We start from the raw sequence: 12,666 nt of genomic DNA on the forward strand, positions 1-12,666 counted from the left end.
AAGCTGTAAACGGTACAGGAAACTTAAATATGAAAAGGCGTTTCCTGCCTTCCAAACAATTTTTAATATTTCCGCTGTTATTTAATCCGGACCAGGAACTTTTTTCTTCTTTGTTCTTTTAATTGCTTCATCTATTTCGTCCATTCTTATTTCCTGTTCCATATTGTAGTTTAAGTATTCGCTATATCTGTTCTTTATGTTTTGTGAATCCTCTGCTTCTGTACTTTCCTCTCCATCCGGCATTAATGTTTCCAAAAGTCTCTTCGCCGATGAAGTCCAATCAGTTGTAAAATCGCTACCTAATTTAATCGTACTTAGGATATTACTATTTTTAATCTTTCCCATCATTAGCTTGTATGCCAGTCCCCAAGGGTTTTTCGTAGTGTTCCGGTTCACGAAATCATTCCACGAGTCCTTTTTTGCCTTTCCAATCTCTCTCTTGTAGTCCCTTCTTAGTCTGCAGTATATATCAAAACTGTATTCATACGCCTTTTCATATTTAAGTTTCCTGTACCGTTTACAGCTTCTACGAGATGCCGCCTATCTTTTCTTTAAGTTTGTCAGTTGTTCGCTCTACCACGGTACTGTTTTCCTAGACAGAGGTCTTCTCCTACTTAGATTGCTACTGCATATAAGATCAATCTTTCTATTAAATAGATTAACGGCGTTCTCCGGACTTGTATTTGTGATTTCTTTACAAAAGGTCCCATTGAGTTCTGATTTAATAACATCGCCAAACTGATCCCAATTGACCTTCTTTAAGTTATAGAGTTGTCCTGTGATTACCTGATTTGTTTCTGAATTTTTATTGTTGTTATGTTCAAAGTATATACAATTATGGTCTGAGGAAGTCATTTTCGGGAAGACCTTCCAATCATTAATATCCTTCAGGACTCCACTATTCACCACAGTCAAGTCTATATTGGCCTCTCCTATTATAGTAGAGAACGTTGGTTCGTTTCCAGGCTGATTCAAAATGTATACATTTTTATTTATTAGGAAATCCTCGAGTAATTCGCCTTTCGCGTCGTTCTCTTTGCAGTACCAAGTTTTGGAGTGAGCATTGGAGTCCATTGATATGATCATGTCGTGGCTTTTGAACGTTTCTATTATAGTCTCCAACTTATTAATAAAATAGTTTAGCTCCATGGAAAATTGACAATAAACTGATACCAAATATAAGTTTACTTCATTATGTACTATATGTGCGCAAGCTATATGTTCGTCCGTAAACTGTTCGATTTTTGTGACAGTTATTTCCTGATTATATACAACTATAGCAGCTTTTGTATCTGTCACCTTATTACTTTGAACAACTCTTGCACCAAGTGAAGCGCAGCCTTTGACTTGTCCTTGGAATACGTATGGTTCTTGTATCAGACACACATCAATGCCTTGTTCCTCTACTTTTAATCTTAATTCGTATGATGCCGTCTGCGAACGGCCAACATTTATTTGAAAGAATTTTATCATTATGTATAATCTATTTTATTCTTTACGATTTTAGTTACTCTTAGATACTCCGGGCATCTCTTGTCACTTACAGTATGATGTGTGTCTTTCCTTTTAGCTCTTGTACAATTAGCGCAGACTGCAGATTTCTCTCTCTCTCTCTGAGCAATTGGTGCTTATATGGACCGCCCCCCCCCACCCCACAGTGTCCACAAGTGGGGGTCTTTTCCTTGCAGTGTTTAACACTGTGGCCTAAGCCTAGACAACGGAAGCACCTAGTCAAGGCTAAGTAATCATTAACCTTGTATGATCTCCAGTCAATATATAGTCGTTCTTGCACCAAGAGTTTTCTTCTTATCTCTCCTGTCACCTCTATTACCCAGTTATTAGTATTTCTGGTTTTAACAAATGTGTTGTATCTGTATTTAACCCTGCTTTTATTTTCCTGCTTGGCGATTCCAAGTTTTTCAACATTCTTAGACCAAAATTGTTCCATAAACTGCTCCTTTGTGACCGACTTTTCTACGTCATATACTATCATACTGGGTCCAGTTTTCTTAGGCAGCTCTGTTTTCAGCCCGCATTCATTGTCTTCTATTATCTGCTGGATCTTTTTTAATTCGTTTCCACCTTCCGTTTCCACTAGAATGCCTCTGTCTCCCACCTTTCTCATTCTTTTAATCCTTATTTCTTTAATTAACGGATTCATTTTCTTTGTAAGTTTTTCTTTGACATCCTCACACGTTAAATTGTCCTTTTCATTTAAAGGCTTAACAATCATTACCGAAGAATTAGTCTTGAATCCGCTTTTTAGTGTAGTACGTTGGATAATTTCTTTTTTTTTCTGTTTCAGATGCTGCTGTTCCGGACCATGGAGTGAACGCCACTTGAACATAGGACATCGAACTGATAGAATTTTTCGATGCCAGGTAAGTACACTTTAATTTTTCTCTCTCAACGATACTCTCTTGTAATTTCCCTTCTAGTAGCACCCACTTAGACAATATGAACTTAATTGTATTCTTATTGATTTTATTGTTTTCATTAAAGAGAAACTCTTCTAGAGCTACTCTTTCAGATCTCACTTCTTCTAGCGTAACTTCCTTGTCGTCCTTTTCAACTTTCGGTGAACCTTTTTGTTCCAGTTTCTCTCTTTCCACACTATTCGCACTGCTTTTTTGAACAGGTTCAGGAAAAATAAATACATCATTATCATCAGTTTCTCTGGTATTTTTTGAACTGGGGCGTTTTGTCGTTTTTTTTTCAGCCGGAGAGTCGTATGCCTCCTCACCTTGTTCAAGCAAAGCGCTAAAACAAGGCCTATTTATTCCTCCAGTTATTATTTTCGCCGATGGTGGTGGTGATCTGGGAATAGACTCCCTTCTCTTGAACGGGTCCTGTTCTTTATCTCCGGGTTTGTGTTTCATCGTTAACTTTGGTTTGAATGTATTTTTAGTTTTTTCATTTTTCTCTATTTTTCATCCCACGAGTATGGTAGGAACAAGTATCAAGTGATTCAGAGCCTCCATGATATCACCAAGCCTAGCTACTCTGGGGGGTCGGCAGGTACCCCAGAGGGAACGTTTGCGACCGCGCTGTTTCACGTCTTCGTGGCCAAGCAGCCATCGGCACGTTGCCTTACACCTTGGCTTAAGACGTTTGGTGCATTCTTAGTCTGTCCTCTCCTTCCAAACTCATCCGGCAAGGTTGAACCTACCAGGGGCATAGCCCCCGCCGGCATGACTTCGAAGGTTTGTTCGCGTCGCATGCCCTAACATGCTCCTTCTCACTCCAATGCGCTCCAATACGTTCGTGTCACCGGAAACAAGATGGCGACTAGATGTTCGCGTCACGTTAGAGCATACTCTAAGGAGCAATTAAGAGCACGCTCTATTTGCCTCACCTTCGAAGGTGGTGCATTTGGGGCTATTTTATCGCGCATGCGTGTGAAGCTTGTACTGTAAACAGTATCCACTGCTCAAGAGTCGGGTAGTCCAATAATCTCGCTTTTATTATTCGGCTACGCCGTCACTGTCTTGATATTTCACAATGGAAACTTCTTTTAAGTATTCAGGTAAGAATTTTATATATGATGCTGATTACTTAAATACTCATAATACTTTTTATATTTTTACTTAATTAACTAATAAAATAAATTCTAAGAGATAGATTAAATGATTTTATTCTAAGATAATTTAAATTGCATAAATATTGTACTATATTAATAGTTTTATTTTTCAGCTGTGAAACCTAAACTGGTATCATTAAAATTAATTAAGCCTCCCCAGACTTTTGCGTGTACTTCTGTTGTAACTGCTACAACAAACTCGACACAGTTCCTAACCACAACTGCGCCTTTGGATTCTGTACTGAATAAAATAAGTTTTTCTACAATTCAACCTCAGACTATAATCCACGAGAGTCCTTCTGTTACAGTTCCTGTAACAAGCTCTATGCAGTACACACCTACAACTTTGTCTTCACTAGACTCTTCAATTGTGAATGCTTTACTAAATAAAGCAGGTCCTTCTGAAATTCAGCCTCAAATTAAAATCCATGAGAGTTCTTCTGTTACGATTCCTGTAACAAGCTTTATGCAGCACACGCCTACAATTGTGTCTTCATTGGACTCTTCAATTATAGACTCAGATAATGAAAAAGAGAATACTTCTGGTGTCAATAATGATGGCTATTTTATTTGGGACTATAAAACCATAATGTTGTTTTTCACAGAGTATGAACAGCATGAAAAAAAATTCCAGAAAAGAAAATATCAAAGTAAAGAGGCTATGTTTCAAGCGATAGCAGAATCCTTCCAAGAAAGAGGTTATGTGAATGCTACTAAAAATCACATGAAAAATAAATTTAAATTGTTGAAGAAGAAATGGGATAAACATATCAAACAGACCATGGGAAAAAATAGTTCTGGAAAAGGCACTAAACCGTCTTCCATTTAAAGAGTAAGTTCTATCTTGTGTTTTCTGTATATAATTATATATATGATATTTTTGAATTAAACATTATAATTAATAGTTCAGTCGATTTGTTTCATATTTTTATTTTGTCATTCTTACAATATTCTGTTTTTATTAAGTAGTTAGTATTATATTTAGTATTTAACAAGTAAGTAATAGAATACATATGTATCTTTACAGTGAAATGATAAACTTATTTGGAAAAAGTCACAGTGGAGTGCCATCTTTTGTAGCTGGCCGCAATGGAATGGTTTCTCAAGAAAACATTTTGCAAAAAGTGGTCAGTCAACATTTGTCTCAGTGAGTAATCATCTCCTTAAAATGTTTTTTAATTCATTTCTAGATATATTTTTAGATATAATTTAAAATGTTTTCTATTATAGGAATGTAAATGAAGAACAATCTTCTATTGCACTAGACTCGCCACCTTCGACACCATCTGCAGTTAACAGTCAATCTCAATCAGTAATAGGTAGCAGCAAATCGTCCATGACGGATAGCAGTTGCTCATCTTTAATAAATACAAAAGCAAAAGTACGAGATGGCAAATTGGCGCATACTCTACAATCACTTAAGGAATCCATCTGTGCTGTGCTACAAAGAGAAAGTGATGCCAAACAAGAAACACGTACAAAATATCTGACGGAGCTTAAAAAATGTAATGAATTACAAATAGAACAATTACAATTGCAAAAAGAACGAAATAGTATCTTACAAGGGCAACTTAAGATACTAGAGAGAATAGAAAGTAAAAAATACTCAACACAAGAATTATCAGACGAAGAAGATTAATAAGATATAATAAGACTGAAGGTTTACTAAATTATATGTATACATAAGACATTCATAAAGTTTGTTCCTTTGCCTACTTAAAGGAGAAAATGTAGTAAAACACATTTATTAATCTTTTCTACATATAAATTCTGCGAAGTTACACATTTTTCCTGACAAGATCTGTCAGATATAGTAATTATAAAAATAGACACATTGTCTTTTAAAAAATGTTAATAAGATATTATTACAAATTTATAAAATTTATGAACAGTTTATTAAGTTTAATTTTAATTTTGTTAAAAGACAAGTGTGTTGGTTTTTACAATAATTATATCTTAATTAGATCTAATAATTAGATCTTTCATCATTGGGAAAAATGTGTAACTCTACAGGATTCAAAGGTAAAAAAAAGCTAATAAATGTACACATTTTCAATCACTTCATTTTTTACTTTATAACCAAAGTTACAAACTTTATGAACATTTCACGTAAATGAAGTTATATGTATTTAAAATTTATATAATTTTGTTAATTTTATTTAAAATTTTTATTTCAAGTTGAAATAACTTTTATTTTATTAAAGTTTATTTTAGTTTTTTATTTATTTATTTTCTGTTATTTTGATAAACAGCGTGACAAAGCTGTATCAAGCTCTGCAAGAGAGGAAAGCTACATTTACTTATTGAGTTCTTTTAGTTGAAAAAGCTGCATTTATTTATTGAGTTTTTTTAATTGGGAAAAGCTGCATTTACTTATCGAGTTTTTTTTTACATAATAAAGCAGCATTATTTACTTGCAGTCAAGCGTACAAAACGTGATTGAAAATCAAAACTGTCATTTCTTGTTCAATTTACATTTTTTTGTTAATTATCGATAAAAAATCATAATAAAATATATATTTGCATTATGCAGTTATATTTCTCTATTTGTATGAAAAATAGGCGTATATGACTGGCAATAAAAGACTGATGTATGGATAAATTTTTAACAAAATTGTTTTATTTGTTGTCTTACATATTACATAAGAATTTATTTTATAAAATTTAATATCAAACTTTAATAATTTTTAATTAAAATGAGCTGAATAGAAGATATATAATCGTAATATTCATAATTATTAATAAATGAAATATATTTGTGTAATCGTTATGGTTATAATCGTTATAATCTTGAAACTATAATTGTACATTGTTTCCTAATTTTTATAACTAAAAAAACATAAATATTTGAAAGCACTTTGATAGTTTTGTACATTAAATACATATCATACATATTTTTAATTGAACGACACAGATTGATACAATGCAGTATGTGATATGTCGACGTTGACAACGACACGATATCGATATTTAAAAAAATAATAAACATAATATTTAAATATTAATATTAGAACATAATATTTAAACAAATTTATTTGGATACTCTTATTCAAATCATCGTTGAAACAGTTGTCTACATAATTCGTCTCTGAGATCGCGACCATGTCGATCATCATCCGGATCTTCATTTCTATCTGCTGCTGGGACATTATGTAACAATACCTGCGCATTTATATCAGCATGGTTGTCGACTTCAGGTTCTTCCATGTGTTGCAAATCATCCAAGTCAGCCAAATTGTGAAGAACGCAGCAAGCGAAGATGAATTTGACGATAAATTGCATATTCCTCAACTTGAGGAAATATAACTGTCTGAAACGTTGTTTCAGTATTCCAAATCCATGCTCAACTGAAATTCTGCATTGACTGTGTATACGATTAAAATTTCTTTGGGCCTGTGTCAAATGTCCATTATCCCGATATGGAGTAATTAATTGGAGAAGGCATGGATGTGCAGCATCTCCAAGAAGTATGCTTCCATCTAAAATAAAAGCATGTATATTTAAAATTAACAGCTAAGGCTAAGGCTGCTTTTTGATATTCATTCTGCTAGTTGAAAATCTATATTTTATATTATGTACTACAGATTTATAATACTGGCAGTAAATATCAAAACGTAGCCTATGAAAACATTTACAGTGAAGTATATATTTTAATCATAAATCTTACAGATATGGCAATGCATAGTCAACCACATCTACATACACAGAAATATTGAAAAATGTTTCTTTTTTTAATCTCCTCCGGACTTTCGAATACAGAAACTGTTGACGCATGTCATAAATTTGTATAATCAATAGACTCTTATATTAATCGCTCGTATATCAACGGAAAGGTTCGATCGTTCGAACCGACACACGACAACATTATCGACCTTGTTCACCATCCCATGTGATAAGAGTCACGCTGTCACGTGTACATTTTATTTACTCCTATTCTTTCGTTGCTCCGATTCGCCGAAACAAACATCCGATCCCGAGAAAGAGAGGATTCCGTGACGAAAACTCGGAACTCTCCCGAAAACCGAGAATCAGATCTCTGCGAACCGTGCTATCGATCAGCTGCAAATACAAGTAAACATATGTTCGTTGCTGTAATCACTTTCCTCTCGGAGCGAGCCTTCACGAGGCTGTACAAGCCACCAGTTGATCAACAATAATTTGAATTAGAGCGACGCCGTCGCGCCTACTGATATCGACAACAGAAACTATAGATAATTACCAGTTCATATCTACAAAATATCTACGATTTTAACCGAATTGAATAAGAAATATAAAAATATTTGATTAAAATACAGTAATTAATTATGAATGTAATAAGTTCATACTTCCACAAAATATTGGCAAATCTTCTGGGCTTTATGACCACGACCTTTAGTCGTACGCACTAGTAACGGACCCGCGTAATCGACGCCGGTATGATTAAAGGCGCGTGAAGTCGGGTTCACGCGGAAATCCGGCAGGTCGCCCATAAGCTGTTCGGGCACGCGTGCATTCTCCCGTGTGCACACAATACATTGGTAGAGGACGGTACGCACAGTGGCGCGAGCGCGAATTAGCCAATACTGTTGTCGCAGGAGCGTGAGTGTGAGTTGCGGACCGGCGTGTAGGGCCGCAACATGAATCTGTTTGATAAGGAGGTGGACCAATGGATGTGATTTTAAAATTAGCGGATGTTTAGCGTCATCTGACAGGCTTGCGTGCTTTAATCGGCCTCGAACGCGTAACAAGTTGTCTCTGTCTATGTAAGGAGAAAGCGAAGCTATGGACTAGTTTGAGACGCAACGTAGTTGTTTTAGGCGAGCTATGTCGTCAGCAAATAGATTGAGTTGAATCCGTCGAATCCAAAAATTATGAGCGGCGACCAGCTCATCGGACCGGAGAGCATGCGGGTGCGAGTGAGAGGCATCGCATTGTGTTTTCGTCTGGGTACGAGCGTTGCGAACGTTATATCACGCATCTTTTGACGCTTTGTTTCAGGATCCTTTTGGTACTGATCACGCACCATCTGAAGTTTTGTTTCAGGATCCTTATGATACTGATCACGCACCATCTGACGTTTTGTTTCAGAATCCTTATGGTACTGATCACGCATCATCTGACGTTTTGTTTCAGGATCCTTATGGTACTGATCACGCACCATCTGACGTTTTGTTTCAGGATCCTTATGGTACTGATCACTCACCATCTGACGTTTTGTTTCAGGATCCTTATGGTACTGATCACGCATTATCTGACGTTTTGTTGCAGGATTCATAAAATATTTTTCTTTGTGAGAAAAAGCATCTTTTTCGATTCGTTTCGAACGCTGTTCCTCAGTTTCCTTACTACGTGCAAGTCTTTTTCTCAGTGCATCCCTCTCTCGTCTTTTCAATGTCTTCAACGGCAGTAGCGTTAATGGAGCAATTGAATCATAGAGGTACGGAAAATGAGTTATTGTTTGTTTTTCAAACATTGCGGACAAATGAGGTCTTAGCAACGATTGATTATACGTCACGATGCAAGGATTTACGCCAAACAGAATAGATGTAACAATCGCAATTGCCATAGGACCACAATTATAACCGTCACCTTGCGACTGAACTTTAGGAAAAACTATTAGATTGTTTTGAAAATCATGAAAGGGAAATAATCTGTCCACAAAAATTTGAATTTCTCCATTCAAATTATGTATATTTGCATTACGACTACCTTCATGAGAATCATATATAATAATAGATTTTGCATCGTAATGGCAAGCAACCCAATGTCCACCACCAAAATCACTGTGCAGTATTTGCAAATGCTTCTTCTTTGAATTATTCAGTGGAACAATCTGATCGGGAAATATTGTCAACCATACAGGTCGAGGTGCATAATCAGAATTGCTCTCGAGTAGCGCATGGAAACTGTCTATCATCGTTTCCGTCAACCATTCTTTGAAAGCCAAAATATTCTTTTCCTTATTGCCATAATGGAACTTGTGACACTGATGATCCATTTTCAGTTGTTTGGGACAGTTTTAGTTATAGATATACGGCGTTTGGGGCAGCCTTCTAGTGATGCAAGTATCAAATAAGATTTTTCTAATTAGACGCCTAGAGCAGGCGAAAAGTCTGAGATATTGCAGACTAAAATGCTACAAAAGCGAATACTGTTAATTTGGATGTGTAATAGACCCAAAACAAAAATACTTTTTCTAATTGTATAGGCGCCACGGGCAAGCCAAAAATCTGCGCTATTACAGACGAAAACGCTATAATAGCGAATAATTTTAGTTTGGATACGTAATAGGCCGAACAAAATTAATTTTTGTAATTGGATGCAGGCGTCTAGGGCAAGCCAAAATTCAGCGCTATTAGCAGCCGATGTTCTAATTCAGCGCTTATGGCAGCTTTTATACAGCGCCTGAGCAGCCGATTAATTTTTTTTTATTTTTCCGGATCTGTAAAATAAAAAAGTTATATAAATACATTATAAATTATTTTAATAAACATATGCAAAGATTCAAAATTATTACACTAATTAAACAATACTTCAGAAACTGCAGTTAAAAAGAAATGAAATTACATCTGTTCATTTTTCTTTTGTATAGTACTTGTAATTCACGTAATCACATTGACACGTCAAAATAGTATTTATTTATTATTATTGTAAATAAATCATCATTGCAGTAGACCTAAAATTTCTTAAAATTAAAAATCATAATCGAAAATTTGAAGTAAATCTAATTTTTTTTATAAATAGAAATATTCTATTTTTTTTTAATTTATCGATTCTTCACTATATATTTGATTCAATAATCTTACCTCAAGATTTTTATGCACAAAATGATGAATACCAATCGAAGTTAAATGCCTATCTTTGTTTTCCCTTTAAACTAAACAACTTTTGTTTGAAATTTTCCTATATACTTTCGAGATATTTAATAAGTACAAAATTTACTTATGAAATAGGTATTTCTGTACAAACAAGATTTATAAATACAGGATTTACTTACAGATTAAACAAGAATTTTTAAGAGGCATTGATGATTTATTGATAATAAAACTTCCTACGACATTTAAATAAACTTGTTAAATATGCAAGACGAAAAAATGTTTCAAACAAACACCATAGGATTTGAAGAAAGACAGATGATGCTGATATTCATTTGACCTTGCAGAGATCTTGAAAATTCCTGTTAACGTTAACCCACTAAACATGAAATATACATGCAATGTTTCAAATTGTTTCATTTAGATTTCAAATGATACATTTTACGTATTTGTTTTTGATATAATTCATAAATGTTACAATTGAAATATTTCATCATAGTATATATTAAAAATATTTCAAATGAAATATCTCAATTGATATATATTTAAAACATTCCAAAGTTATCGTTTTAGGTATATTTACAAAATAATAGTAAAATAAATATTTATGTACACGATTAGATAATCGCTTACATAATTTGGAAAATGGCAATCACGTATTACATTCAAATTGTGTTTATTTATTATAAATAAATTATTAGAGAGAAATATTGAAAAATATTGAATAACATAATTAGAATACGTTGTATATAAATATTTATATAAATGGTCTTGTTTTAAAATTGTATTATTATTTAAATGCTTAGAATGTATATATTTTGTTATTATATATTTATTTATATATTTATATTTTTTTTATATTGAAAAGATTCATTTTTCTTTTTCCTTTTTTTAAATTAATAAATTTTATTAAATATTTGTTTGCCAATTAAACAAAAATGTAATCGTACACCAGCAATTACTTTTCAAAATATTATTTTTCTTGTGTGTGAATAGTTTCATATAATATCTGGATTGCAAATATATATTGTTAATAATAATAGTTTTGTTGCATATCTATTATGCATATAATTTGGAAATAATATAATTTAATAATTAAAAATTGCAAACAGAATAATATATTCACATATTTATATTTATTATATTATATCTGCACATATTCATATTGATGAGATAATTGTTTATTATATAAAATCATGTGCGTGATAATTAAATATTTTCTATGCAATCAAATTAATAAGGAATATAATGATTTAACATGATTATATTCTAAATCTGTTGGTGAAAACGTTACGTGCAACAAATATATACAATTTAAGTTATTAAAATTTTATTATTTTTGTAAAATATCATTGACTTTGTAGAATACTTGAAAATATTACAATTCTATTTCTTAATAATAAATTAATTAAATTTAATAAAGGAAATAAAACATTTTATCGTGTTCTGATATTGGACTTATTAACCATAGCGTGTAATTAAATATTATAGGTCTACGCTTATTGTGATAAAGCTCTTTGATTGTTAATTGACTGAAATATAACCTAAGAGCTTTGGACATTCACATTCCACAGTAATCAAAGAGTTAGGATTATCAATTCTTTAAGGTAACGTATTGATAGTTTGTTCATTACTTATCATAATGCAAATACAATTTGACTTTATCACTTTATAATTATTAAAAATCGTTTTAGAGTGAATCTTATGTAACAAGCTTTTTTTGGTTTTCTTCGGAATTTTTTATAATGAACTCATAAATGTTTTGTATATGTATAAAAAATTTCATTTTAAAAAAGGTAAAAAAAGTTGTTAAGTCCGCGTCAAAAACTATATCTCCAAAATCTTACAGAATCTTAAAACATATCTGAAAAATAATGTATTTAAAATATATAATGACATTAAAAACTTGCAATAACAAAAATATAAACATTAAAGACTTGCGACAAAAAAAATTAATTTAAAAACTTAACATACATATATTATATAACATACATATATATACATATATTACATGAGGTGAGACACGGATGTGATTTATTTATAATAAATAAACGTTATTTGAATGTAATGTATAAAAAGATTGTGAAATAGTTACATGTTTGAACACATAAACGCTATCTAGCTATCCAAAAAAAAAGTGTATTACCACACACACACACACACACACGCGCGCACGCGCACGCACGCACGCACGCACGCACGCACGCACGCACGTATACATTCTTCTTTATAATGCTCAGAATAAAAAATCAGCACATGATCCACATTCTCTCAAAAACCATGAAATATGAC

At 32.8% G+C, this 12,666-nt stretch overlaps 1 protein-coding gene across 1 annotated transcript; it reads left to right on the forward strand.

Moving 5' to 3' along the window:
* The first annotated feature begins 4,613 nt into the window (after window positions 1-4,613).
* LOC146720961 (uncharacterized) lies at window positions 4,614-5,219 on the forward strand. Its single transcript, XM_085487567.1, has 2 exons — window positions 4,614-4,727; window positions 4,811-5,219. The coding sequence occupies exons 1-2, from the start codon at window positions 4,675-4,677 to the stop codon at window positions 5,217-5,219; spliced, it is 462 nt and encodes a 153-aa protein (XP_085343693.1). The 5' UTR covers window positions 4,614-4,674.
* The last annotated feature ends 7,447 nt before the right edge of the window (window positions 5,220-12,666 follow it).

The sequence above is a fragment of the Nylanderia fulva genome, unplaced genomic scaffold, assembly GCF_048542155.1.
Source record: "Nylanderia fulva isolate GAGA-0341 unplaced genomic scaffold, ASM4854215v1 Scaffold576, whole genome shotgun sequence".
NCBI lineage: Eukaryota > Metazoa > Arthropoda > Insecta > Hymenoptera > Formicidae > Nylanderia > Nylanderia fulva.